At 36.4% G+C, this 27269-nt stretch overlaps 2 protein-coding genes across 2 annotated transcripts; both read left to right on the forward strand.

Annotated features, from left to right (window-relative positions):
• The first annotated feature begins 6547 nt into the window (after positions 1 to 6547).
• On the forward strand, positions 6548 to 16358 carry LOC119795534 (translocon-associated protein subunit alpha-like). Its single transcript, XM_038303582.1, has 9 exons — positions 6548 to 6692; positions 9023 to 9141; positions 9219 to 9312; positions 9440 to 9567; positions 9812 to 9946; positions 12850 to 12926; positions 14305 to 14383; positions 15481 to 15574; positions 15673 to 16358. The coding sequence occupies exons 1-9, from the start codon at positions 6629 to 6631 to the stop codon at positions 15732 to 15734; spliced, it is 852 nt and encodes a 283-aa protein (XP_038159510.1). The 5' UTR covers positions 6548 to 6628; the 3' UTR covers positions 15735 to 16358.
• A 2666-nt stretch (positions 16359 to 19024) lies between these two features.
• Positions 19025 to 26763, forward strand: LOC119795539 (neuritin-like). The gene is made up of 3 exons (XM_038303597.1): positions 19025 to 19306; positions 23354 to 23507; positions 25608 to 26763. Exons 1-3 carry the CDS (start codon positions 19252 to 19254, stop codon positions 25834 to 25836), a joined length of 438 nt encoding a protein of 145 aa, XP_038159525.1. The 5' UTR covers positions 19025 to 19251; the 3' UTR covers positions 25837 to 26763.
• The last annotated feature ends 506 nt before the right edge of the window (positions 26764 to 27269 follow it).

Genomic DNA, 27269 nt, shown 5'->3' on the forward strand with positions numbered 1-27269 from the left:
CTTAGTTGTGCTTAGATTAGTTGTGAATTGGGGCTATAGAAATAAACGGAATTGAATTGAATCTGATATTATTCAACAAATGTTATCTTTGAATCTAAAGGTCTAAAAATCCCCCACTGTCAAAGCTCTAAACTTTAAACTCATATTTGTGAGCAGTTATTTAAGAAGTTTTTATACATTGTTCAATGTTTTTCAGTAAGATAAGCTTGAAACATCAAAGATTTTTTTTCTAAATCGGTTAAAATCAGAATCGGAATATCAAGCTTCTTAAAGATCAGTGATCAGCCAGAAACCTGCAGTAGTTAAACCCTTATTGCATTTTTAACTTCATTCACATTTCTGTCTTTCTATATATTTTCACCCTCCGTATTCCAGGAGATTTACACCACAATGATCGTGAAAATCATCAAGCTTCCCTTAGGGGAGCTGCAGGAGGTGTCTGAGGAGATGGACGTCTTTGCTGCCCCCGCCGCTCTTTTCCAGACAAAACGGAAGATGAAAAGTTACATTATAAAAAGCCCATTTTGTTTAAGGGAATATAAACACTAAATACTATTTTTATTGGATTAATTTACAACCTTTTCTGACTTACTAAGCCTGAAGTCAAGACTGGACTTCTTTACACAGTAAATTCCACAGTGTTAAATATGCAGTGTCAAAGTATATTGACCCCTTTAGAGTTATTACAACAACACCTGGAGTAACATATACTGTACTATAATTACACAATAATTACATAATACAACACTAATTCAGAGCGGAGCTAAATGGATCGGTTTTAAATTTAACTTTTAACACTGCAAAAAATTTATTTGCAAACAAAATCGTAAAAAGAAAATCACTGAATAACCGATGTAGCTTCAACTTTGTGCGTTAAAATTGAAACAGGTTGGATTGCTTGCACAGAATAAATCATGATCAGTCTATTACAGAACAAGTTTCATCTAATGATTGCAGGTGACTGGACCATAACTGAGAGTTTTCTGTAGTTTATTTAAAATCGTACAAAGTAGCCCTAAACCTTAAACAAAATGTGATTTAATTAACAATTTTTTTGCCGCAATGATTAAATTCTTTAATAATGAAAATATAAATACAATCATATGTACGTGCACTCATGTACTAAAACTAAGTATCACATCTATCCTTTAAAGTTCTCCTGTTTTTTAAATAGTTGAAGTATTTTCCATCAGGACTTACCTTCTAGATGTGTCGTATTTGAATGTGATGCCATGATGCTTAATGCTTTAAAATTAACTCCTTAAACTGATTCTTTCTTTAGCTGAGCTGCTCTACAGGGTGTGAAGCGTGTTTCTGCTTGCACACTCTGATGGTACGCAGGAGGCTCGCCTGCCTCTTTTTTTTTTTTCTCAAAGGTCTGTTACAGGATGTGTGCTTTTGCAGAAAGCCACATGCTTTTTTTAGACTCCGAGTGCATCAAAGGGAACAACAGGCAAGATAGACAGTCAGACCTGAGAATCTCAGGAAGCATCTTCAGAAACAAACGCTGCATGTACAGTACATGCACATATGAAGGTGGCTGCATGCTAAATTACTGCAAGATAAAATAACAATTTCTGCTCCCAGCAAATGAACGTGTTTACATCATTACAGGTTTTTTTTTTATTTCTGGTAAATAATTACTTGTGTTTATCACGCAAATGGAATATACACTTATCATTTGCCTATTTCCTTAAAATCATCCTTTTTAGTTGCACACTTTTTTTTGTTATGCTATTCTTAATAACTAAATAAGGTACAGTGCAATGCTGCAGATGGGGGTGCTTAGTTGCTAAATGTAGAAAACACTGAAGGGAAAAAACATTTTCAACAGATTTTAAATGCACTTCATTAAATATTTTTTGTTTTTATTTAATTTTAAATTCTAGGTGTTGTTCTTCTTTCTGCTTCCTGCTTTAATTCGATGTCTGAAGCTGTGTTTTTGTGCCTGAGGGTAAGTTGCTCTATATTTCTTTCCTTATATGTATATGTGAGCTTCTATTTGAGTTTCACTTTGTTGCTTGGATTTCACTCACTAAGGGACAATAAAGGTTATTTCGATTCTCTTCAATGTTTGTAAATATTACTCTGTAAAATATTTTTTGTCCTCAATGCAAACTGTGGGGCATTTTCTGATTAAAAAATGTTATTTTACATTTACTTAGTACCATAATATTGTCTTCTTTTAATAATTGTGACAAACGTCACCTTTTAAATCTAATGTAAAACTGACATTTGACAGAAATGACTGTTTAGTGAGAATTAGCGATGAGAAGCTCTACTGACCTGTGTGGATTTTGTGCAAAATCTGTGAAGTTTGATTCAACAGCTACACATGACCCCCTTATCCCAATGATTTACAAAGAGAAAGATGCTCCTGTGGTACGAAGACCTAGATGGGAAAACCCACGATTAGTTAAAAATATTCAACTCAGAAGGTCTCAAACTGTTCTTGCTAGGCTTTCCTTGATTTACAAGCAAGTTTTTCAAGAAAGTGCCTGTAAAGCCCAGAACTAAAAACAGTCCTTTAACACAGCCTTTTCATAGACAGGTGTTAAGAAGTTAATCAGTATTAAGCTTTGAATGGTACCACTTATATTCAGGTTGCTGTGTTTTCTTTTTATTCAAATAAACACATCAGTAGAATTTCAAATGCATGCACAAGTATGTTTGCATTGTTAGCGCTGCTCCCTTACAGCAAGACGGTTTAAGCTCCAAGATCTCAAACTTTGTTCTCAATCTTCAGGTTTACTCGTATTTCCTGGAATTTCTAAAAGTAGAATGGGAGGCAGATCTTTTAGTTATCAGGCTCCTCTATTGTGGAAACAACCATTTTTAGTCCGTGAGGCAGACACCCTGTCTACTTTTAAGGGTAGGCTTAAAACTTTCCCTTTTTTATAAAGCTTATAGTAAGAGTGGCTCAGGTTATCCTGATCTATCTCTATAGTTATGTTTCTATAGGCTTAGACTGCTGGAGGACATAGGGACCACTTCTCTTCACTTTGCCTAATTCTTTCTCTACTCTCCAATTTTGCAGTATTTAATAGTTTAACCTTTAACTTTACATTCTCTCTGCTCGAGTGAATATTCAACAAAGTATAGAAAACAAATAGATAGATACTAAAGATGGCAGCTTCAGCATCAGTATGTTTGATTTCCAATGTGTGATGGAGGTAGTCAGGCCATCTGGGAACCCACTTCCAGTTAAACGTATCAACAATTAACATCTGTTACCACAGATTTTTTTTACGTAATACTTTCAGTATGTTTCTTTTTTCAGATTTTCCAGCTAACTGTATGTTTAGCATTGAATAATGATTTAACACATATTGTGTCTCTGTTTTCATTTTCCATTTCCATAAAATGTGATGATGTTGATTGTTTTAGTTATTATGTAGAACAGAGGTGGGTATTGAATTGTTACATTTTATTGATTATCTTTTAGAATAGAATGCATCTTTTTGTAATAACTGTACTTTACTGTACTTTATTTTTATTTGAGTATTTTTTGTTACAGTATTTCTACTTTTACTGGACTTAAATTTCTGGTTAATCAACTCATTCAAAGTAACTTGAGTTAGTCACTCTCAGGTAAAATTACGGTCAATGCTAGATGCTCTCATGGGTAGTTCTAGGCAGGGGACCACATGGGCCAACAGGGGCCAATGCCCTTGTAGAACAGGTCCTGGCCCCTGCTATAGCAACTGTGATAAAAGCATACACTAAAATAATTGATTTCTAAGTGTTGTTTTATTTTTATTTAGTGAAATTTGATTGATCGGAACAGGAAGGTGAGATCTTATCTTAATTCAAAGAGATAAGATATAAGGGTGGAAATACATATTCCTATTGCAATTTATATCTTTTATCTGATTAATTTAAGGGTAAATACACAGATGTTATGAAATTTTTAATTTTCTCATATTAGTTTTGGTAGTGTAATAGTAAACCATTGTCTTATGATGATATACGCTGACAGACAAGACCCTACATTATTCATCCCTTGGACTAATTTGATATTTTACCTTTACTATTTAATCAATTATTTTGAAATTACAGTCAGCTTTAAGCCTTAGTTATACTGAGAAAAGATCACAGTTTTCCTCTGTTAGTTCAGCAGTCTTCAACCTTTTTTTATCCAGCTTTTTTATTGTCATTCCACTGTTACAAGTATAGAGAAAAGAAATGAACTCTCTGCATTCAACCTATTCCCTCGGGGAGCAGTGGGCTGCCATTGTACGGCACCCAGGGAGCAGAGTGGGGTTAAGGGTCTTTGTTCAGGGAGCCAGACCTTTGCTTTGTGACTCACTTCATACATTAAATGATGTGCTTTTGCCCTGTTTTTATTTTGTGTGTGTGTTTGTTATTATCTTGTTCTGTGCCGCCATGAAAAAACCTCAAACCGCCACGGGAAGTTCTTTATCCTTTCCTCACATATATGACTTACTTATTTTAAAGATTGACAATATGTTGAAAAGTTATTTGGAAGTATTTCTTCTGCCCAAATTTTTCATTTTATAAACACATTATCTATTTCTATTTAGATTTATCTTATTCCATACTGTAAAACACCAGAACTTGCACATCATATTGTCGGATTTTACATTTAAAGCAGGGGTCTTCAACACTTTCCAGGTCAAGGACCCCCAAACTGATGGTGAGAAGGAGCAGGGACCACCTAATTATATATATTGTATTAAATTGTGTTATATCAAACTGGTCCTACACTCACTCTATTACAGATAGAGTAATGTAACTAAAGTAATTCCTCCCTGGGATTATTAAAGTATTTCTGATTCTGATTCCTGGTTAATGGGACAGGTGTTGTGAATGAAACGGTGCCCAGCTTGAAAGAGCTCCTGTGTGTTGCTGAATGTGTTGAATATATGTCAATGTGGATTTAAAGACATTTGAATTAGTGGAAAAAAATTGCAGGGTGGAATATACACTCACCGGCCACTTTATTAGGTACACCTGTCCAACTGCTCGTTAACACTTAATTTCTAAGCAGCCAATCACATGGCGGCAACTCAGTGCATTTAGGCATGTAGACATGGTCAAGACAATCTCCTGCAGTTCAAACCGAGCATCAGTATGAGGAAGAAAGGTGATTTGAGTGACTTTGAACGTGGCATGATTGTTGGTGCCAGAAGGGCTGGTCTGAGTAATTCAGAAACTGCTGATCTACTGGGATTTTCACGCACAACAATCTCTAGGGTTTACAGAGAATGGTCCGAAAAAGAAAAAACATCCAGTGAGCGGCAGTTCTGTGGGCGGAAATGCCTTGTTGATGCCAGAGGTCAGAGGAGAATGGCCAGACTGGTTCGAGCTGATAGAAGGGCAACAGTGACTCAAATAACCACCCGTTACAACCAAGGTGGGCAGAAGAGCATCTCTGAACGCACAGTACGTCGAACTTTGAGGCAGATGGGCTACAGCAGCAGAAGACCACACCGGGTGCCACTCCTTTCAGCTAAGAACAGGAAACTGAGGCTACAATTTGCACAAGCTCATCGAAATTGGACAATAGAAGATTGGAAAAACGTTGCCTGGTCTGATGAGTCTCGATTTCTGCTGCGACATTCGGATGGTAGGGTCAGAATTTGGCGTCTACAACATGAAAGCATGGATCCATCCTGCCTTGTATCAACGGTTCAGGCTGGTGGTGGTGGTGTCATGGTGTGGGGAATATTTTCTTGGCACTCTTTGGGCCCCTTGGTACCAATTGAGCATCGTTGCAACGCCACAGCCTAACTGAGTATTGTTGCTGACCATGTCCATCCCTTTATGACCACAATGTACCCAACTTCTGATGGCTACTTTCAGCAGGATAATGCGCCATGTCATAAAGCTGGAATCATCTCAGACTGGTTTCTTGAACATGACAATGAGTTCACTGTACTCAAATGGCCTCCACAGTCACCAGATCTCAATCCAATAGAGCATCTTTGGGATGTGGTGGAACGGGAGATTCGCATCATGAATGTGCAGCCGACAAATCTGCGTCAACTGTGTGATGCCATCATGTCAATATGGACCAAACTCCCTGAGGAATGCTTCCAGCACCTTGTTGAATCTATGCCACGAAGAATTGAGGCAGTTCTGAAGGCAAAAGGGGGTCAAACCCGTTACTAGCATGGGGTACCTAATAAAGTGGCCGGTGAGTGTATATATATATATATATATATATAAAAAAAGTCTAATTAAACAAAACTTTGCAGTACCTCTCTGGAACCCCTAGGGGCCGCGAACCCCCTGTTGAAGACCTCTGATTTAAAACATTAAATCCCATTTTCTGAGCCAACATTTACAATACTTGCATAGGTATTTTACCAAAAATAATTTTTTGTCTACTCTTACTGGAGTAATTTGTTGGTTGAAAAAAAAACGTATTGCTACTCCAGCTTGAGAAAACCCCTTGGTGTCTCTACCCACACCTGATTATGCATTATGTTTATCATTTATACTATTTTAACGAATCTGACGAAATCTCAGATTTGCGAGTTGCCTTTGAACGCCTGCTCCGCCCTCCAGAGGCGGGTCCAGCTCCTCTTCTCCTCCTCTCCAGCGCCTCTTCTCTCTCTCTTCTCCCAGAGGCTGATGTGTGACTAACTTCAGATCTGCCAAAATGTTTGGATCTAAACTCCTGCTGCTTTTCCTGCTGGCCTTCCCCTGTGGGTTCATATCTGTCGGTGAGTCTTTATCTCCTTTCTAAAGAGGAGTTCTGTTTTTTATTTTCGCTTTTTTTTATTCGTCCTAAAATAAATACAGAGTTTTCAGCTCATATTGACGTGGCACAGCGTCAAAGCTGGGATGAAGTTCAAGCTACAGCTAAACCTGCGTCTGTGTTCCTATATTAACCTTTAAATCAGCTCAGTGAAATGAATGGGAATAATCGAGGCTTATCGTTAAACATAAAGGCAGCCTATCAGGAGGTGTTTTTATAGTTTCAGTACTTTCTGCTTAGCCTTCCAGCTGCAGCAGCAGCAGCAGTTCCCTCCTTCTGGGACACGTCACCATAGATATGAGGAGAACCTCGATTCTTTCTCCGCTCAGTGACTCACACTCTTTATTTTTCATTTTGTTGCTCTGATGTTTATTTCTACCAGGGAGTATTAGAGCCAAGCTAGAGGGTTTTTTCTTTCTTCTTTTATTGAATAAAGTCGTAACATCGAGCAGAAATTAATAAAATTACGACAATAAAGTTGTGTTTTTGGACAACTCTTACAGAAGCAGTTTCTTCCCTAAAATGAGAAATGTGCAAAGTTACTTTGTATTTCCATTCTGAAATCTGCCTCTACTATGCCTTACATAATATTGGAATTATAATGTTCTTATTGCCTAACTTGTTTGTACCCACTTTGTTTAAATAAAGTTCATTAAAAAAAAGAGGAATGTGGAGCACTATGTGAAGTTCTGTGGTTTGATAAATAAGGAAATCTTTTAGCACCAGCATTGAATTGGGCAGTTTGTCAAAGTTGACTGTGGTCGAATAATAATAAATATATATGTGTGGGTGTGTGTGTGTGTGTGTGTGTGTATATATATATATATATATATATATATATATTAGGGGTGGGTATTGCCAAAGAAGTCATGATTCGATTCGTATCACGATTCACAGGCCACGATGCGATTCTATCACGATACTTGAATTATTGCGATACATTGCAATATTTTCTCCTCCATGTTTTGTTTGGCGGCCGGAAATGCTTGTAACACAAGGCAGTGTGCGTCAACACATCCGCAGCAACATCTACTGGACTGGAAGTTGTATTACACTTGTTTTTGGCTGATGTTCGCCAAACATTCATGCAATTTTATTTATAATTTTTTTTTTATTAATAATCGATACTTGGCGTCAAGAATCGATGCAGTAGATCACGAAAATTAGAATCACGATGCATCATCATTACGGTTATTTTGCACACCCCTAATATATATATACATACATACATACATACATACATATATACGTGTGTATGTGTATATATGTGTGTATATTTTGCATGTGAGAAGGTCTGAGTTTTTGTATTTGAAACAACGCACACAACGGGAGACTTTTGATCAAATTAAAGTAACTTAAAGTGACAATGTCCCATAATATAACCTTGTAAAACATTTAGCAAGGTCATATAACGGGCATCATCACCATAAGTTGCTTTAATTTTATCAAAAGTCTCCCGTTGTGCGAGACCGGATCACTGCTCGACAAGGCTCAATTTCAGAGTTTACTCAGTTCAAACACATGTAAGTCAGAAACCACAAATAGTTCAGAGCAATTTAATTTGCTACTTAATCTATAGAGATTTAAATAATTTCACTTGCAAAATTTCAGGTCGATCAAACATCTGGAAGTGGGTCAGGGGCATTACTTATTGAACACCTCTCGTATGGTTGGTTAAAATGTTTGGAATCATCTCTGTGAGACTAAACTTTTAGACCCATAAATTTTGTGTCCATAAACATGGACACTAAAATTAAATCATATAAATTGTAACAACTAAGCGATTTAACTTTTTTGTTGCATTAATAGATTAATAAATAAATTTTAAAATGTGTTAGTTTTACTCCTAATTTCCACATATCTCCTAATGAGGTAAAACTCATGTTATTGAGAATAATAATCTCAGTTAATAATTGGGATTTTAGAAGATATTACTTCAGCATGAGACCCAAAGTGAGGGGTCACAAGTCACTGTGATGTGATCCATGAGGTGCATGGAAGGCAAAAATATATCATAAAAGACTAAACGTGAATGAAATACATAAATGTAGCAGGAAATAAGTAGACGAAACATTTATTTATATGATTCTTATATTAAATGTATAATTAAACAGTAAAATGTACAATTAAATATCCTTAAAAAATTTTAAACAGGATTTTAAATGATTAAATATCATTTAGATTTTATTTATTTAACATTTTGTATCAATAAATGTATTTTTAGGGGATTCTCAGCCTGTTGCATTGTTACTTCTGGGGATCCAAGGCTGAAATGTTTGGGATCCTTCTTTGCAGGTCGAGTTTATGCAGAGGCAGACTCTGCAGAGGACGCCGCTGAGGATGCAGATGCTGCTGTAGACGAGGAGGAAGATGAAGACGAGATGCTCGTTGACGAAGATCAAATCCAAACCCCGGTATGTAGGACGTCTGTGAAATGCCGCAGGGATTCATGCGCTGCTGTGTTACGAAGCGATTCTGTGTTCGCCTTCAGGACGGAGGAGAAGACGACCCTGATGAAGCGGATGAAAAAGTTGTAACTTCCCACCCTGATGCAGACACCACCATCATCTTCACCACAGGCGAAGGTTGCTCAAATGTTGTTTTTTATCTGTTTTTTTTAAATAAATGATTAATAAATAAAAGTAGAATATTATGAAACTGACATTTTAAGTGATGGGACTGATGGCTAAAAGTAATTTGTGATGTTTTCAGAGTTTCTTGCCAATGAAATTGTGAGGTTCCTCGTGGGTTTCACCAATAAAGGAGGCCAGACTCTCACAGTTCAGTCCCTGGAAGCTTCTTTCCGTTATCCCCAAGATTTCCAGTTCTACATTCAGAACGTAAGTGGCGTCCAGAATTACCATCATCACACATTTTCTATTCATTCCTTCACATCTGTATCCGAGATATCTTCTTGAGTTGTTCAGGAAAAGTCAGACAGCAGCAGATTTCAAATAATACTGAACAAATCTCTCTTAAAACGTTGTTTGATTATTTTGACTAAGTAAAAAAAAAAAGGAGTATATTGACTAAATTTTAAGTCTGTATCCAGAGTATGATGGTCTTATCCTGTGTGTTTTGCAGTTCACGGCGCTGCCCCTGAACACCGTGGTCCAGCCCCAGGCTCAGGCCTCCTTCGAGTACTCGTTTATCCCGGCTCAGCCCATGGCGGGCCGACCGTTCGGTCTGGTCATCCTCCTTAACTACCTGGACTCTGAGGTGAGGGGAAAGGGCTCCTGTTTTCTATGATTTTTTTTTTCAGCCAAAGATTGGTTGCAATACGTATTTTCACCACTAGATGTCAGTAATTTTCTTACAAAGATTTTTTTTTTCTTTTGCCATTCAACAATTTCTGATTTGTGTTTCATTTGATTGATTGATTGATTAATTGACTTTATGGATCTCACAGTGGAGAAGTCTACTCGTTACATCAGCTCAAATAGTCAAAAAGGAGAAGAAAGTCCTAAAGGAAGAAACATATGACAGTTTTTGTTTTGTTTTTTATGGTGGAATCATAACAGACTATATTGTAATTTTTTTACACACAGAGTCTATACAAAAAGAAATTCCGTTCAGGGCAGCTCTGAATACATTATCATTTTTAAAGTGCAGCAGGGATAAAATGTAAACATACGACTGTATATGATTTTCAGTTGATTTTCAGAAACTGATCTGGAAATTTATCAAGATATTTATATATATATATATATATATATATATATATATATATATATATATATAGTTATTGCACTGGGTATCATAGAGTAAATAGCACATTATACATTTTTAAAGTTATTGTCGTTGTAGTGTCTCATTGTTTAGTCTGGTTGCAGCAGGGATGAATGACCTGCGGTAGCGCTCCTTTTTACAAACAGGAACTAAAAGTCTTTCACTAAAGGAGCTGCTCAGCTCCTCCTCTACAGTCTGGTGCAGAGAGTGGAAGGTGTTTTCCATGATGGATGTCAAGACGGAACAAGATTTTATTACTTTTGTAACATTAAAAAAATATCATTGCAAAAATTGAGGTCAGTGTAAAGCCAAAAACAGTTCTTTTATAAGAAATTTGAGAAAAACACTTACAGAAACACATTTTTTGTTACAACATAAGCTTTAAAACATTAATGCTGATACATGTACTTAATTGTTTTAAAGGAATAGTACACCCAAAACATGATTAGCCTTCATTTTCTACTCACCCCAATGCTGAACAACACTCTGGAGTACTTTTTTGATATCTCAAATGCATCTGGAGATCTGGGAGGCTTCTTGCTGTCTGCTGACGTTCAAATAATGGAGGTCTATTGTGCCCGAGACAGAAAGGTCCATAAAAGTCCACAAAAAAACGTGTCAATATTCCTCCATACTGCTCGTCCAATGTATTCCAAGTGTCCTGAGTGGGTAGCGTCCATAATTTACTCGAAACGAAGTCATTTAGAATTTTTTTAGAGCATAAACAGTAGTGTATAGGATTTCCTGAAAATTCCTAAATTCTGGATGCTACCCACTCAGGACACTTGGAATACATTGGACGAGCAGTATGGAGGAATATTGACACGTTTTTTTGTGGACTTTTATGGACCTTTCTGCCTCGGGCGCCATAGACCTCCATTATTTGAATGTCAGCAGACAGCAAGAAGCCTCCCAGATCTCCAGATGCATTTGAGATATCAAAAAAGTACTCCAGAGTGTTGTTCAGCATGGGGGTGAGTAGAAAATGAAGGCTAATCATGTTTTGGGTGTACTATTCCTTTAAAACAATTAAGTACATGTATCAGCATTAATGTTTTAAAGCTTATGTTGTAACAAAAAATGTGTTTCTGTAAGTGTTTTTCTCAAATTTCTTATAAAAGAACTGTTTTTGGCTTTACACTGACCTCAATTTTTGCAATGATATTTTTTTAATGTTACAAAAGTAATAAAATCTTGTTCCGTCTTCCAGTTACACTCTTGACTTAAAATGTTTAATGCCTTATAAAGGGTTAAATGGGTATTTTTTTCTATTATTCATTTTAAAGGGACCTAGTTATGTATTAAGAATGTAAAGATTTATACCCCAATATCCAGGGCTCGATGTTAACCATTGCCCGATCGCCCTGGGCAAGTGCTTTTTATTGTCGGGAGAGTACAAATGTCATTGCGTTTGCCCGCCGGGCGAGTGCAGTGATCGCAAAAAAGTATATTTATCACTCAAAATTACTTTAAATCACTGACATTAGCTGAAAAGGACCAAGCCGGCGCCATTTTTGTTGTTTTGTACACATTCTCGCGTGATTTGAAAAAGACACGTGATTTGAAAAAGCCGCAAGATTTTCCGCCAGATGGCGTGATTTTTCTCAACCTAGCGGTAATTTTGATGTAGTTACCAAAACGACAAACAAGCTAGAAAGCGCTTTCATATGGCAGTCTTCAGTACAGTGATGCAGGTCATACATAAAAAAATCTTCATTTAATTTTTTTCTCTTAGACATTTGAGAGGTGCATTTAAATGTTATAGAGCTAAGCATGCTAAATTGGTGACCTGTTATGTTATTATGATTGTCTTGTTGCTGTGTAAAATAACTGTATAATGATTCTCTAGAAAAGTCACATTATATTAATAGTATTATCTTGTATAAACATACTGGGACTCTAAAATAAGTTATTCATTTGTGACATTGACTTCTATCTTGTGATTTATCTTAAGTTTTTAACCTGTCAAGTTTTTTTTTTAGATTTTTAACATTACAATTTGTATTTTTCCCAAGCACACAACAGTTTAAAGCAAAGTTTAGTTTGAAAAGAATGTGCAGGAAGGATTGAAAAGCATGTTAACACGGTAATGTAGGCTTGAGTTCATTATCTGAGGCATGCATATACACACAAGGAGTCTGTAAAATAAAAAAAATACTGAATTACAAAAGAAAACATTTAAAAAACAAATATGTTTCATTGATATATATACAAAAATGAATATTAAGAACTGTATTTATCAAACATTATACTGGGCAAGTAAAAATAGTTTCTGGGCAAATGAATGGTAAAAATCCTAAACGTCAACTCCTGCCAATATCTTACAGTTTTTCTGAGTGGCGTTAAGAGCAGATGGATCTGTGAATTTATGCCTCCATTTTTCTTTTATTCAGGGCCACGTGTTTCAGTCGGCCATTTACAACCAGACGGTCACCATAACGGAGCGAGAAGAGGGACTGGATGGAGAAACGTAAGGCTTTTCACCAACACCTGTCATATCCTACCACTGACATACTTCAAGATTATGAACGTGTAGATGAGGCACTTTTCTCCTGCTGCTGCAACGTTTGCAAAGTGCAAATATACGAGGAAGACCACAATCATTTGCATTTTCCCTGAAATCCCTGCATGACCGTGTCTGAAGTAATTAAAACCATTAAACCAGTTTTTGCAGCAGAAATGATTCCCTTATTTGTCATTTTTAGCTCCTTTGTTTCACAGCACCAGCTTCCCCAGAATATTAAAAAGCTTGTAACAACCTGTCAGAAAGGTGTGAAGACGACACAATGAGATGAGATGTGTCGTCTTCTGTGTTGAGCTGCTGCTGCAGAGGAAACTGCTAACGAACTGCACATATCCCTTAAAGTCGTAGGGAAATCATATTTAAATGTGAAATCATTCTGGTTTAAACATGTATATAAATGTAATCTTTATTAGACTATATTGTTCCTAAATTTAGAAAATTTCTATTTTTAAAGAAATCTTGTCTTGAAATCTTTTTTTTCTCGTTACCTTCTGCAGGCCAGTTAGTTCTACATCAGCCTGAACACCTAAATTCATCCAATCATATATCAACGGTCATCTGTCAATCAAATATTTTTGGTCATAGCATCTTGATTCATATATCGTAGCTAATATATGCAACGGTTGAAATAAGAAATAAGAATAATTTCTTTTCCCACTGAGTTCCGTCCCAGTGTTCACGGGGATGGACGTCTGTGTCTTCGGCAGGCGTAGAGCTAACAGAACTGGCAGCGTTGCGAGGCAAGGGCTCAAACATGTACGGCTGGAAGCCTTCTACACCAAACCAAGCTTCTGCCGCCCTGGCGTCCTCTTCCACAACATCTTCGTCCCCGCTTTCCTCCTCTAAATAAAAAATGGATGACGGAAGAGACTCATCCACGACCTCCGACACTAAACTCTCCTCCTCTTGCATGTTTCCGCTGTCCATAGCGTTCCTTGACAGCGTCGTTTCTAAGTCACCAATTTAGTGCTACTTGGTCCCAATGGAATTTCCCATTGAGAACCTACTAGCACTAAGTTGGTAACCGGTTAGAAACGATGCTTCTGAGAAACTGGCCACCCTCAAACTTTCTTGCGAACCTTCTGCCACAACAATCCTGCCCCCTTGATAATCGACCAATCACATTCACTTTATTAACTCGTGTAGAGTCGTGCACCACTCAGGAGACTTCGGAAATGCAACGGTTGGAACAGCGGCTTCCCTACGACTTTAAATCCCTAAAATAAAAACAAAACAAATTACAGCTTACTGTTCTGGAAGAAAAAGAAGTAGCTCTTTAATGCAGCTTTCTTTCATTAGTTGAAGAATTGATTTTGTTTTGCAGAATGTTCATGTACGTGTTCCTGGGTGGACTGGTTCTCCTGCTGCTCTTTGGGATGTATCAGGTTCTGGAGACCAGGACGGTATGCATTTGTTTTTCTGTTTGAATGCATGAACGCCATATATGGATCCAGATGTGAGGTAGAAGTCCCCTTGATTTAGGCATGCAGACTGTTTGAATAACTGTCAACTAATTTGGTTATTGAATCAAATCGTTACCTAAAATAATGATACACAGGCTCTAAAACATGCTATTTGCTAAAAGAATATCTGATTTAAATGGAGTGGCAATCTAGTGTTTAGGGCATAGAGCTTGGAATCCTAATGTTCTGAGTCTCAGCCCCACTCCCACAGACTGCCACTCTGGGTCTCTGAGCAAGACCCTTAACCCCATGCTGCTCCCCGGGCGCCCCACAATGGCAGCCCACTGCTCCCCAAGGGAATGGGTTAAATGCAGGGGTACATTTTGCCAATTTGAGACCAATAATAATAAATAGAATAAATGGATAGAATAGAATGATAATAAATAGAATAAAGTTAAATTATAAAAGCTGCAGGTAAAACAAAATGGTTCAAAACATATCAACATTGCTTATATTAATATAAAAAATTATATATATTATTAAATGCATATGTAAGTTTTAATATATGATTTGTACATTTTTTTGCAATTTGCATTTTTTTTTGCAATTTGTCTAAATTGAGCAATGAAACCGTTTTTTCTACATTTGAAACATTTATTTGTTTAACAATATCAATTTACTGTAGATATTCCTTTCTAGATAAAACAATTCCTGTAGATATTCCTTTCTAGATTAAACAATTACTGTAGATATTCCTTTCTAGATGAAACAATGAATTGAAAAAAAGATCTATTAATTACCAAGAGAATTAATAGCTGCTGCCCTATGCAGAACAGCTGGATTTATACGGAGATTAAATTATACACAGTTGGACCAGTTCCCAAGACCATCGCTCCATTTTATGTGTGGTTATCAGAGTAAAAGGGGCTGAATGTCCAACTTCTGAGGTTTTATGAAGAGGTATCTATCTATCTATCTATCTATCTATCTATCTATCTATCTATCTAAAAATCCTCCCATATACATTGAATATTGATGTTTATGAATGTTTTTGCTTTAGCTGGGCCTCTTTAAATCGTTCACTTTGTTTTCTGCAGAGGAAAAGGCTTCCTGTGAAAATAGAGAAGGGTACCACTGGAGTAAACGACGTAGACATCAGCTGGATTCCTCAGGAGACTCTTAATGCCATGAGTATGACATCTGTATTTTCCTGTATTTGTTTTTATGGAGGAAAAACAAAAAGAATCACATTATTCATGTAATTTTTTAATTTACCTCTGATTTTCTAGAATCTTCGCCAAAAACATCTCCACGGAAACGAACCAAGAGGGCAGCCGGGGCCGACCAGTAACCCTGACTCGCCGTACTGGGCCTCTTTGCCTTTCCATTCACAAAGGATCAAGCTTTTGGCTTTTCAGACACTAAAGAGACATTAAGACACATTTTAAAGATACATTTGTTTTCAAAAATCAACATTTATGTAGTGAAACTTGTTGGAGCTGTGGTACAAACTGCCAGACGGAAGCTGTGAAGCCAAAACTGTGTTAAAGAGGTTTGCTCCCTGCTTTATCAGGATAAAACGAATAATCTGACTTTAAACCAGAAGTATTTTATTTGTTGGTCAAGTTTTATTTTGATCCTTCTTCTTTAAATCTAACGCATCTAAACCTTACTTACTAACTTGGAGCCTTGTAAAGTCTTTTGTTTGTGCTTTTATTTTCTTTAAGAGTAACAACGGCAGCTGTTATGAACTATCAATCTTTTCCCAACTTTTTTACAGGTTTATTTACCTGTTTTATTCTCTCCTCCTCAAAGATGGAGGCTTTTATCCTCTTGATGAGGTGTTTCGCATACTCCATCCATATGAATGGATAAGTCCGTTTTTCATAGTGTTGGTGTTAAATACAGGTCATGAAAGTTCATCAGCTTTATAAACTGGGTAAAAGCCAAATAAAGTACTAAAATATGGAGTGAATTTTATTATATTACTGTTCCTGTCAAAGTCATTATAGTTCATTTGTGGCAGGCAGAAGTGGATAATCCAAGTCCAGAGTATAAACCCCTGTACATAGATTAGTTCCAACTATTTGTACCATATCTACTTCTACAACACAGACAGGGAGCTACTGTTATCACCTGGTTATGTGAACAGGATAAAGAAAAAACTGGGCAGGGTTTTACTTTCTGAACCTGACTTACCTAGCCTGACGTAGTCCGACTCAATTCTAGTCAGAATATGAGTCTGATACTGCTCCATAGAGCTGTGATTATGGGGCGTGTTTCGAACGAACCAGGAAAAAAAATGCCTCTGCACTCAATTGGATAGACCTACAACCAATAAGAGCAACGGAGTGCGTGACGTATTTTAAGCGAGGCATAGTTGTTGTCCACAAAAATCAAAGCGTGCAGTTGCACGCCTATAATAAGAATATGAGACTTGATCGCGTTTCTCTGTTCCTCTTTTAAAATTAATTTGCTGTCGATATCTTCTAGAACAGACCTAATAGCAGAATCTACACACCTAAACTCTCCAGCGGCAGCCATTATTGTTGTCACCCAAGCGCGCATTGGTCACGTGGTTGATTACGTTACTGTTTGTCAGCTGTCCATCATCGTATAAAGCCCGCCCTGACAATTTGATTGGATCGCCTGACAGTGGGCTTTAATACTCGCGCTACTATGGAGCAGAGCCAGACCGAACTTCCCCGATCTCAAACTTTGTGGGCGGGACTAAGTTCGGACTGGCACCCAGGCTATGACTTACCCACATCTGGTAGCAATACATTAAAATACTGTTCTGTAACAAGACAATGTCTGAGACAATGACCGAACAGGCTGGGAGCAGGTTTTAGGTCGAGTGTATGCAGGTAGAACAAACTGATGAAAGTCAGAAACAGTATAAAAGCTGACCAGAGTGAGAGGCTGATAAAAATTGACCAAGCACTGGAAAAAAGAAGGGTTGGCAATGCACTCTGACACTAGAGTGATTCCCGTCGGGCAAGGAGGAGACAATCTGGTGGGGAATAACTGAGAGAGTCAGTTAGAAATAATGTGCCCGCTTATTCTGAATCACATTGTGGAGTAGAGCAGGTTGAGGCAAACAGCCAGCCCGTCCAGAAAAACAAAGAAACACCAGGCATCCTGCATGAAAGCTCTCCATCCGCTCTGACTGCGGAACCATGTTTCAGAAGATGGTCAAAAATGTTTGATCTAGATGTGCAGCAACAAAAATGTATTCCACCAAATAAACCAAGGACTATACATGCATTTAAGATATTTATTTGATTTTAATTCCTATCCTAGTTTACGATGTATCAATTTAGCAATTCCTCAAACTATACTTTATGTTTAATCCTTTTCAGGTATGAGGGGATAATCCTGCTCTTTGTTGATTGAATCGATTATAACGCAACATATTCAGCCTCCCGTAATTCAGTTCTTTGGTTTAAGAAACTGCAAAATAAAAGTAAGTGGATCATAAGCAATATTTATGGTTATTTACTGTGTTTTAAGAGAAAAATAAGGAGTTTATTTTTTTCCAACTGATTTTTTCACTATGCCATTCATTCATTTATACAAATCTTACTTTGTTAAATAAATATTTAGTTTGCAAATAAAATATTTAGTCTGTTAAATATTTAGCTCCAAACTAAATATTTAGGTTGCAAATTTAAATATTTAGCTTGAGACTAAATTTTTAGTTTGTTAAATAAATATTTAGCTCCGAACTAAATATTGTTTTTAACAAACTAGATTTTTAGTTAGCCTGGTGCTAGCTAAATATTTAGCTAGCTTGATACTAGTTTGTTTAGTTTGTTAAATAAATACTTAGCTTCAAACTAAATATTTAACAAACTAAATATCAAGTTTTTTTTAAATAAATATTTAATTTAGAGCTAAATATTTATTTAACAAACTTAATATCAAGTTTGTTAAATAAATATAAATTTAGAGCTAAATATTTATTTACAAACTAAATATCAAGTTTGTTAAATAAATATTTAATTTAGAGCTAAATAATTATTTAACAAACTAAATATCAAGTTTGTTAAATAAATATTTAGCCCTAAATATTTAGCTAGCTAGTTTGTTAAATAAATATTTAGTTTCAAACTAAATATTTAACAAACTAAATATCAAGTTTGTTAAATATGTAGCTCTAATTTAAATATCTATTTAAACAACTAAATAGTTAGCTAGCTTGATGCCAGTTTGTTTAGTTTGTTAAATATTTAGCTTCTAACTAAATGTTTAGTTTTCACATTAAATATTTAGTTTGTTAAATAAATATTTAGCTCCAACCTAAATATTTATTTAACAAACTAAATATTTAGCTAGCTTGGTGCTAGTTTGTTCACTTTGTTAAATAAATATTTAATTTGGAGCAAAATATTTTTTTCAACTATATATTAAAAATGGAGCTAAATATTTATTAAAAAAAACTAAATAGTTAATTTGCAGACTAAATATTTAGTTTGAAAAAACGTTTAGCTCCAAACTAAATATTTTTTTAACAAAGTAAGATTTTTATAAATGAATGAATGACATAGTGAACAAAATGACTCCACTTTCCACTTAAAAAAAGCTAAATATTGCTCCTAATTTTGGAGCCCAGAGAACAGGCTGTGCTCCAGGAGGTGGGAGCCGTCCGGAGCTGAGGAGGGGCAGGGAGATGAGCTCAGCGCCCGCCGGGGGGCAGGTAAGAGAGGGAGGGAGAGCAGGAGGAGCAGATCGGAGATCCACATCTAAGGAGGTTTTTTATCGAGACTCTGCGATGAAATAAGAAGGAGCAGCTAATCTGCTCCGTGCATGAGAAGAAGCAGCCTCCTCCTCCTCCCAAAATCTTGCCTGGATTGAGATGGGATGAAATGGGATTATTACTCATGTCGATGAAGATCGGATGGATGTTTGCGATCGCCTTTGGTAAAGTAGTGCAAAAACCTCGTTTTCTAAAGGATCTGGGAAAAGAGAGCTATTATTAGGCTTCGCTTATTTTTATCTCCATGCATCTCATCCTTTTTTCTGGGTGGGTGTTTATCTTTATCTGAGGAATGCGTGACGATGGTTATATGAGACCTGCACCTCCACCAGCTGGAAGTACAGGCTGCAAGCTTCACAGCATCCACAGCATTTCAGATTCACTTCTGTGCCACTTATTTATACTCACATCCAGGTCAGCTGCATCTGAGGTCTATCTAACAGATTAGATTAGATTAGATTAGATTAGATTAACTTTATTGTCCCGAAGGACATTTGATTTGGGTACAGACTCTGGCTGCTATATAGTCCTATGTGTCACTCTGCATTCACACATAAAAACACTGTTATAGAAATTCCATTATAAGACAATAAATAAATACATAAGGAAGCATGTTACATTACATTCACAATAAAACATATTTTTAATGGTATAAAAACCTTTTTTTTTTTAAATCTGTTATATGACGTAATGAAAGCATAAAAGAAAGCATGTCAGTTTAGTAGCTCCAACAACTGCCTTAAAGGAAGCACCAAGATCAATACGCACCTTGCTGAATTGCTTTTAGTCCTCAAACTTTTCTACATTTTGTTACATTAGAACTGAACACTTCAAAGTATCTGGAATATAATGCAGCAAACATCCAGAGGGGAATAATAAAACCAAATAATAAACACACATCTATTTTACTGAATAAAAGATACATAGTAATTAGGCTTGTCCCGATCCGATCCACGTATCGGATCGGGACGCCGATATTGGCAAAAAATGCGTATCGGCAACAGAGATGGCAAAAGTATTCACTTTCCCTACTTGAGTAAAAGTACAGATACTTGTGTTAAAAAATACTCTGGTAAAAGTGGAAGTACTGATTAAACTTTTTTACTCAAGTAAAAGTAACAAAGTACAGGCTTGTAAATTTACTTAAAGTATAAAAGTAAAAGTAGAAACCACTTTTTTCATGCCGTTGCCTACATTTCAAATGGATGTCTGCCAATAGGACTAGATCTCCGTTGTGTTCATTTTCAATCATGTCGTCGTCCATGCTACTATGCTAACGCCACCGGCATCAAGCTGCAATGATTTGCCGCGAATGAATACCGCCGAATCTGTCGATTCATCTTGTAGTGGTGCGTCAAATGCAACGTAGATTCCCATCCAATTAGATTGAATTTGGTATTGATGACGTGAAAAATAATAACGGTAACTCCATTGAAATGATTCAAAACTAAAGTAACGAGCCAATTTTTAAAAATGTAAGGAGTAGAAAGTACAGATATTTGCGTAAAAATGTAAGTAGTAGAAGTAAAAAGTCGCCATAAAAATAAGTAGTAAAGTAAAGTAAAAATATCAGAAAAATCTACTTGAGTACAGTAACAAAGTATTTGTACTTCGTTACTTCCCATCTCTGATCGGCAAAGCATGTAAAATGCCGATCCAGACTGCCGATCCAGTTTTAAAAAAAAAAATCCGGTCCGTATTTTCCAGTTTCGCCGATTGAAACGACCCATTCTACTATTTTGTGCCAGTGTTTCCCTGTTTTGCATTTTTATTAAAACTTACAGTAATACTTGTACCTTTAACTGTTTACGGTTTTACTGCTCACTGTGCAATTTCAGATTGCTATTCATAATTTTGTCCAGTTTGTGTTTATCTCTTAATAAACAGGTAAGTTTGTTGTTACCAAGCATTGTGTTTTATTCAATCTCACCTAATTTAGCTGGCTAGATGTTATCAAGAGTACTAAAACCCTTTTCAACATGAGTCTTGCAACTAAGGCTAAATACTTTAACTTAAACTTAAATACATGCTCGGATAGGCTGGTATCGGCCAGTATCGGTATCGGATCGGAAGTCCAAAAACAATATCGGTATCGGATCAGAAGTGCAAAAACCTGGATTGGGACATCTCTAATAGTAATAATGGCTTTATATGTTTTGAGGGGTCAAAAATATAAATTTCTGGTTATAATTCCAATACTGATATGAAGGGATTCTGCATCACCAGTAGTATTAGGGTAAATTAAAGGAGTCAGGCATTGCTTTTGTATCTCTGCTTCTATCTCCTTGAACCCCAGTCGGCCTCAGCAGATGGCCGCTCACACTGAGCCTGGTTCTGGTGGCCGTTTCTTCCTGTTAAAAGGGAGTTTTTCCTCCCATCTGTCACCACAAGCATGCTTAGTGTTAGAGATTGCATTCAAGTCAATGAGTCGATGCAATCAGCTGGTTTTCCTTAGAAAACTTAATCAATTTGACTGTATGATCTGGTGAACTGTAAAGTGCCTTGAGATGACATGTGTTTTGAATTGGCGCTATATAAACAAAATGAATTGAATTGAATTGTTAAGATCTTAGTAGCTCCCTGATAGAGCTGAGAAATGGCTTCTTCTTTGTGCTAACATTTTAAGATAAAAAAAAACAACATTTTAGTGCTGAATCTGGGCCCCGCCTAATACTGGTATTGGTATCGGTGCAACACTAGTAAGCATTAGCTTTAGCATTGGTGGATCTATCACCTTTAAGTAATGAAGGATTTTGAAGCAGGTGATGGATTTTTTTAAAGCATCTCCGCAGGATGATGCTGCCACCACCGTACTTAACCACAGGAATGTTTCAATCAGGCTAAAGTGTATGGCTAGTTTTCAGGTTAGACAATGCGGCTCAGCTGTCCTCCTTCATGTGCATGGCTAGTAGCCAAGTAGAGGGCTTCTTTTTTTTGTTCTTCTAGCCATTCTTAAATGAAGGGATCCACTAAATTTCTACACAGATCTACTAACCACAGGGGAGCTGATGCCTTTCTCCACTCAAGGCGTGGCACCACCAAAGTTTGCAGATTTTTCTCTAATGTGGAGCTGAATTTATGCTGAGATTCAAGCTGGACTCTTTTAACAGCTTTTAGCTTAGCATGTTCTCCTGCATGTTACAGTAGCAGCCATTCACAATGGCCATTTTCCAGTCAAATGCCAGACGAAGGGCAGCTCACTCCCCTGCAAGTCCCAGCAAATTCCCCTCTATGAACCCAACATATTTTTTACTTGGGCTCCACCCGTTCCCTGAATCACAGGATCTGACAGGAGATAACCCTTCTCTTTAGATCTTAATGTCCACAAATCATGACAGAAATAATATTTTACTACAAAGATTGATGTTTAAAAGGAATTGTAGGGGGGCATCCAGGGGCCAATTAAGGAGAGTGGGGGAATTTTGAATGGCTGCTACTGTATTTAAAGGTATTATAATAGCCTGGGCTTCCTCGCTGTTTGGATTCTTTAGAAAAATAAACCATACTGGTTAAATGATATAAAAAATAGGACATAAAAATCAAAATAAAAAGAAAGCATTAAACATTTCTGTGCTGCACACTGCAAAAAGTTGAAATCTAAATAAATCATTTTTTTCTGAAATAATTGCAACTTTTCTTGAATTGATGAGGTAAGTAAGACAAAATAAGAATAAACTATTGCAGTATCCTATTTCAAGTGCATATTATCTAATTATCTTATTTCAAGAGTAGAAATACTCATTCCATTGGAAAATCATCTTTTTTACCTACTCAAATTAAGGGTAAATAAACTTAATTTAAGACATTTTTACTTTTTTCTAGATAGTTTTTGCAGTGTATTATACTTGTCCTTAGTCTTGATGCAAAGAAAACAAGTGCATTTGTTCTTGGATTGAGGAGGTAAAAGACACATTTAACCAATGGAACAAGACAATTTACATTGAAAGTAAGAAAACATAATTGCATTGTCTCATTTCAAGTGCATATTATCTATTTATCTTATTTATAGATTTAAAAAACTCATTCCATTGACAAAGTATCAAATTTACCTACTCAAATTAAGGGTAAATACCCTTAATTTGAAATGTTACTTATTTTCTAGATTGTTTTTCCAGTGCAGGATTGTGAACAGATTTGGTTGTTTCTTTCTAAATCCGTCCGTGTTGTTGTGTGTAATTATCCAAACCTAACAGGCTCTCTCTGTTTTGCAGTTTTCCTGTTCCAATCCGTGCCTGTAGACGGTGTCGATGTGAGGTGTGAGAACGTTTATAGGGACTTTTCTGAATGCGTCCTGGAGCTGGGGGAGAGCATGGACAACTACCAGGAGAACGTGACCAGTGAGCGGGGGGTGGAGGCCGTGTGCAGGTGACGCTAATTAGTTTCTTCAGCCATATGAAAATGATCAAACTATTTTTAGGGAAACATTCTTATATTCTCCAAATGTATTCTTTATTAGTGTCTAAATGCTTTCCTCTCATTTCCTCCTTTAGATGGAGGCAGATGTGTTCCAGTTTTCTAATAAAAATGCATTAAAAGAAATGCTTGTTCATTTTAAAATGAAAGTTGTCTATTTTGAAAAAAAATATATAATTTTTTTAATCAATTGAAATGATGAATAATAATTTTTCCCAATGAATTTCCATGTGAACAAAATAGATTCTAGAAGTCAGATTTATAGACTAAAAGGTATTTGCATAAATAGGTTTTCATTTGGAAATGGAATGTGATGATTATCTATTTCTTTTTAGTAACGGCAAATATTAACGATAATCCGAGCAGTAGTAGTGAGGATGATAATAATGATTGTTATTATTGTAAAGTGATTATTATCAGTACTACAATAAATAAAACTATTATCACTATAAGCATTTATTGGATATTGTTTATAGCATTACAGAATAAGAATTTTAAATTAAATAATTCTTTTTTGTGCATAGAAGGCTTTTTCCTACACCTTTTGAACAAAGAGTTTTTCAGTGGTGTCTGTCTCCCTTTGGTTCATCTTTGTTTTTTAATTATTGTGTTATGTTCGAACAGAACGCTGCATTTTGTGACTGATATATAAAATTAGCAACAGATAATCCAAACTTTAGTTTCCTTTCCTTCTTCAAGGCAACTCAATTTGTTCTTTAACTCATTTTCATAAGATTTCCTTGTAAAAAGTGATCAAAGTGTATTTAAAAAATTTTTATTTACCATTATAAATGGATTATTAGGAATGATTTTTTATCTTAAAATTAAGTCTGCATTTTCTGACTCATAAATAAAAGCGCTAATAGATCCTCCAAAGTTTTTCCAGACTGCTTTTAGTGTGTCAGAACTAAAGAGGAAATTTGCTTTTCCATTTGTATGCAAACCCCACAAAAAGAGATTTAAAAATCATTTTGAATTCATATTTCCAGGCAGCGCAGGAGAGACATTAGATCATACTCTCCTTTGAGTTTTACTTATTTATTTTTTCACTTTCTTCTTTTTCTTTCTTCCCTCCATAAATCTTCCATTATTTCTGCCCTTCTTTCTTCCATCCTTTCTCCCTTCTGTCTTTCCTTCCTCAGAAACTTTTATTTCTTTGTTTTTATTACATTTTTCTTTCCTTACTTCTTTTTCTTCTTTAATTCTTTTCTTGCATCTTTTCTTCCCTCAGCCAGCCTTTCCTGCTTTATTTCTTCCTTCATTATTTAACTCTTTAATTCCCTCCTTGTTTCATTTCTTACTTCATTATTTCTTTCCTTCTTTGTTCCCTTTCCTTCATGCTTTCTTCTTTATTTCCTTCCTCCCTTTTGTTTCTACTTTGTTACCATCACTCCTTCCTCATCTTTTTAAACCTTAAACATAATACCAGTGTATCTGCAGTAAAGTGACAGTGAACTTCTATTGTTTCCTTTAGAAATTGGCTAACCTCACTTTTGGGAAAACTGCAATTGATTTTAGATCTAAATTCCAAAAACGGGTCAAATTCTTCAATGAAGTGATCAAATCTGAAACACTTTCACATCATTTCAGTTCAGTTAGTACAAGTAATGGGTGTGAATATTTATGCCTAATCAAGTCCTGTACAGAGGGGGCCAGATGCTTTAATCTCACGGTGAAAATAGAGAAATAAAGGATGCTGAGACTGTTTAATCGTGTTAAATAATGTATGACTTCACTGCAGCAGTAATGAAATCCAGGGAACAATTTCTTTTACTTTGTTTCAGCACAAACTCTACATCTCTGGCAGTTTATTGCAGGCAAAGATTTACACTTACAAGGCTTCTGTTGAGAATTGCCCACTTGTAATATCATCTGCGATATTGTCTCGCTCCCGGATGCTGTTGCCATGGCGATCCAAAACGGGTTTTTGACTCACTGGAGGCCATGTGAGCAGCAGACTATTGGCAGCTAATTAATCCACAGCCGCAGAAGAATGTGCGAGAAGCTGTGGCAGGGTGGGTTCTGATGGCCCCTTTGTTTGTTTTGTCACAGCCACTGGGAGGCTTTCCACACGTGTGCTCTCACTGCGCTGTCAGACTGTCAGGAGGAAGTCAGCTCCATCTGGGAGACCCTGCGGCAGGACTCCAGGAAGATCCGCTTCCAGGGAAGTCTGTTTGACCTGTGCACCCCCAGCTGCTCACCCAGCGTACGTTTGCCGCTGGCCGCTCTCATCCTGCCCCTAATGCTGGTCCTGACTGGGCCTAATGGGGCCCCTTTATAGATGCTATTCTGCTGGATGATAAGACGGGTGATAGGATGTAGGGCTCTTCTGTTTTAATGAGTTCCTCTACTTTTAAAGCCAAGGATTTAAAAGGGAGAAATGTTTTTTTTTTTTTTTTTTTTTTTTACACTGAGCTGTTTTTGTCGTTGGTAGGACAATCAATTCTGGTCAATAACGTTTCATGACTTTTAAAAATACCAAAACACTTTTTCTCCATGATATGATTCATAAACTACACCTTTTATGATTTCCTATGGATCCCATATGAATCCCATTGGTCAGGCTTTTACTTGGCTTTTTTCAGGGATCAATTGGACTCAATAAATAAACCTCATATCCAAAATGTGTGTTTAAGCAAATCAAGTGTAACACATGTGAATCGTGGTTGTGCAATGAAAACGAAATATAGTTAAAACATTAAAAGTTTAAATTCCTTTAAATTAATCAAATGTTAATTACTGATTTTTATAATCTGGGTCTTATTATTCCTATAATTATTTATTCTCCCATTGCTAGCATATTTTAGATAAACTACATACAGAGGCTTGAATAAATATTCATAACTCTTAAACTTTATTATTGACTTGATTTGTTCAGTGAAGTTCTCTTGACCAGGGGTTCCCAAACATTTCAGCCTGTCACCCTCCCCCATGCAGGGGACAAAACATCTCACCTGGGCAGCCAGACCACAGTTGCTACTAATGACCCCCCCCTTTTAGAGGGAGGGACCAGTATCGGGTATTGGAGGTAAACTTAGAACCCAAACGACTCCACATTCCTAAGGGGCAGACCCGTTTTTCTGGTTCAATTTGTGTGTTTTCTAAGCCACAACAACTTATTGGGCTACTATATAAAGCTTCGAACTTGGCGCTAATTCTTACATTTAATTTAAAAAAGCTTCCTGGATGGGAAGCAAAACGTCTTAAAACTTCTTAACAAAGTGCAGTGGATTGTTTTTTAACTTTTTTTGTAACCCCTACAAAAACACATAATTATTTTATGTTGCCATCTTTCATACGTAGAAAATGAAATATTTATGGTTCTTTTTAAGTGAATTCTTTTTTAATTAGATTTTATTTTTCAGTTCATCATTTTAAAGGTATTTTAAATAGTTTAATTTATTTATTTGATTTTGCATTTTATTTATTGCATATTTAATGCTTGAATCATGCATTAGATAAATAAATAAACTTAATTCAATTAACTTTATTTATTTAGCGCCAATTCACAACACATGTTTTCCCAAGGCACTTTACAGTTTACCAGATCATACAGTCCAGTTGATTGCATCGACTCATTGACTTGAATGCAATCCCTCACACTAAGCATGCTTGTGGCGACAGTGGAGAGCAAAAACTCCCTTTTAACAGGAAGAAACCTCCAGTAGAACCAGGCTCAGTGTGAGCGACCATCTGCTGAGGCCGACTGGGGTT

Source organism: Cyprinodon tularosa, unplaced genomic scaffold, assembly GCF_016077235.1.
Source record: "Cyprinodon tularosa strain WSP-4 unplaced genomic scaffold, ASM1607723v1 ctg1138, whole genome shotgun sequence".
Classification (NCBI taxonomy): domain Eukaryota; kingdom Metazoa; phylum Chordata; class Actinopteri; order Cyprinodontiformes; family Cyprinodontidae; genus Cyprinodon; species Cyprinodon tularosa.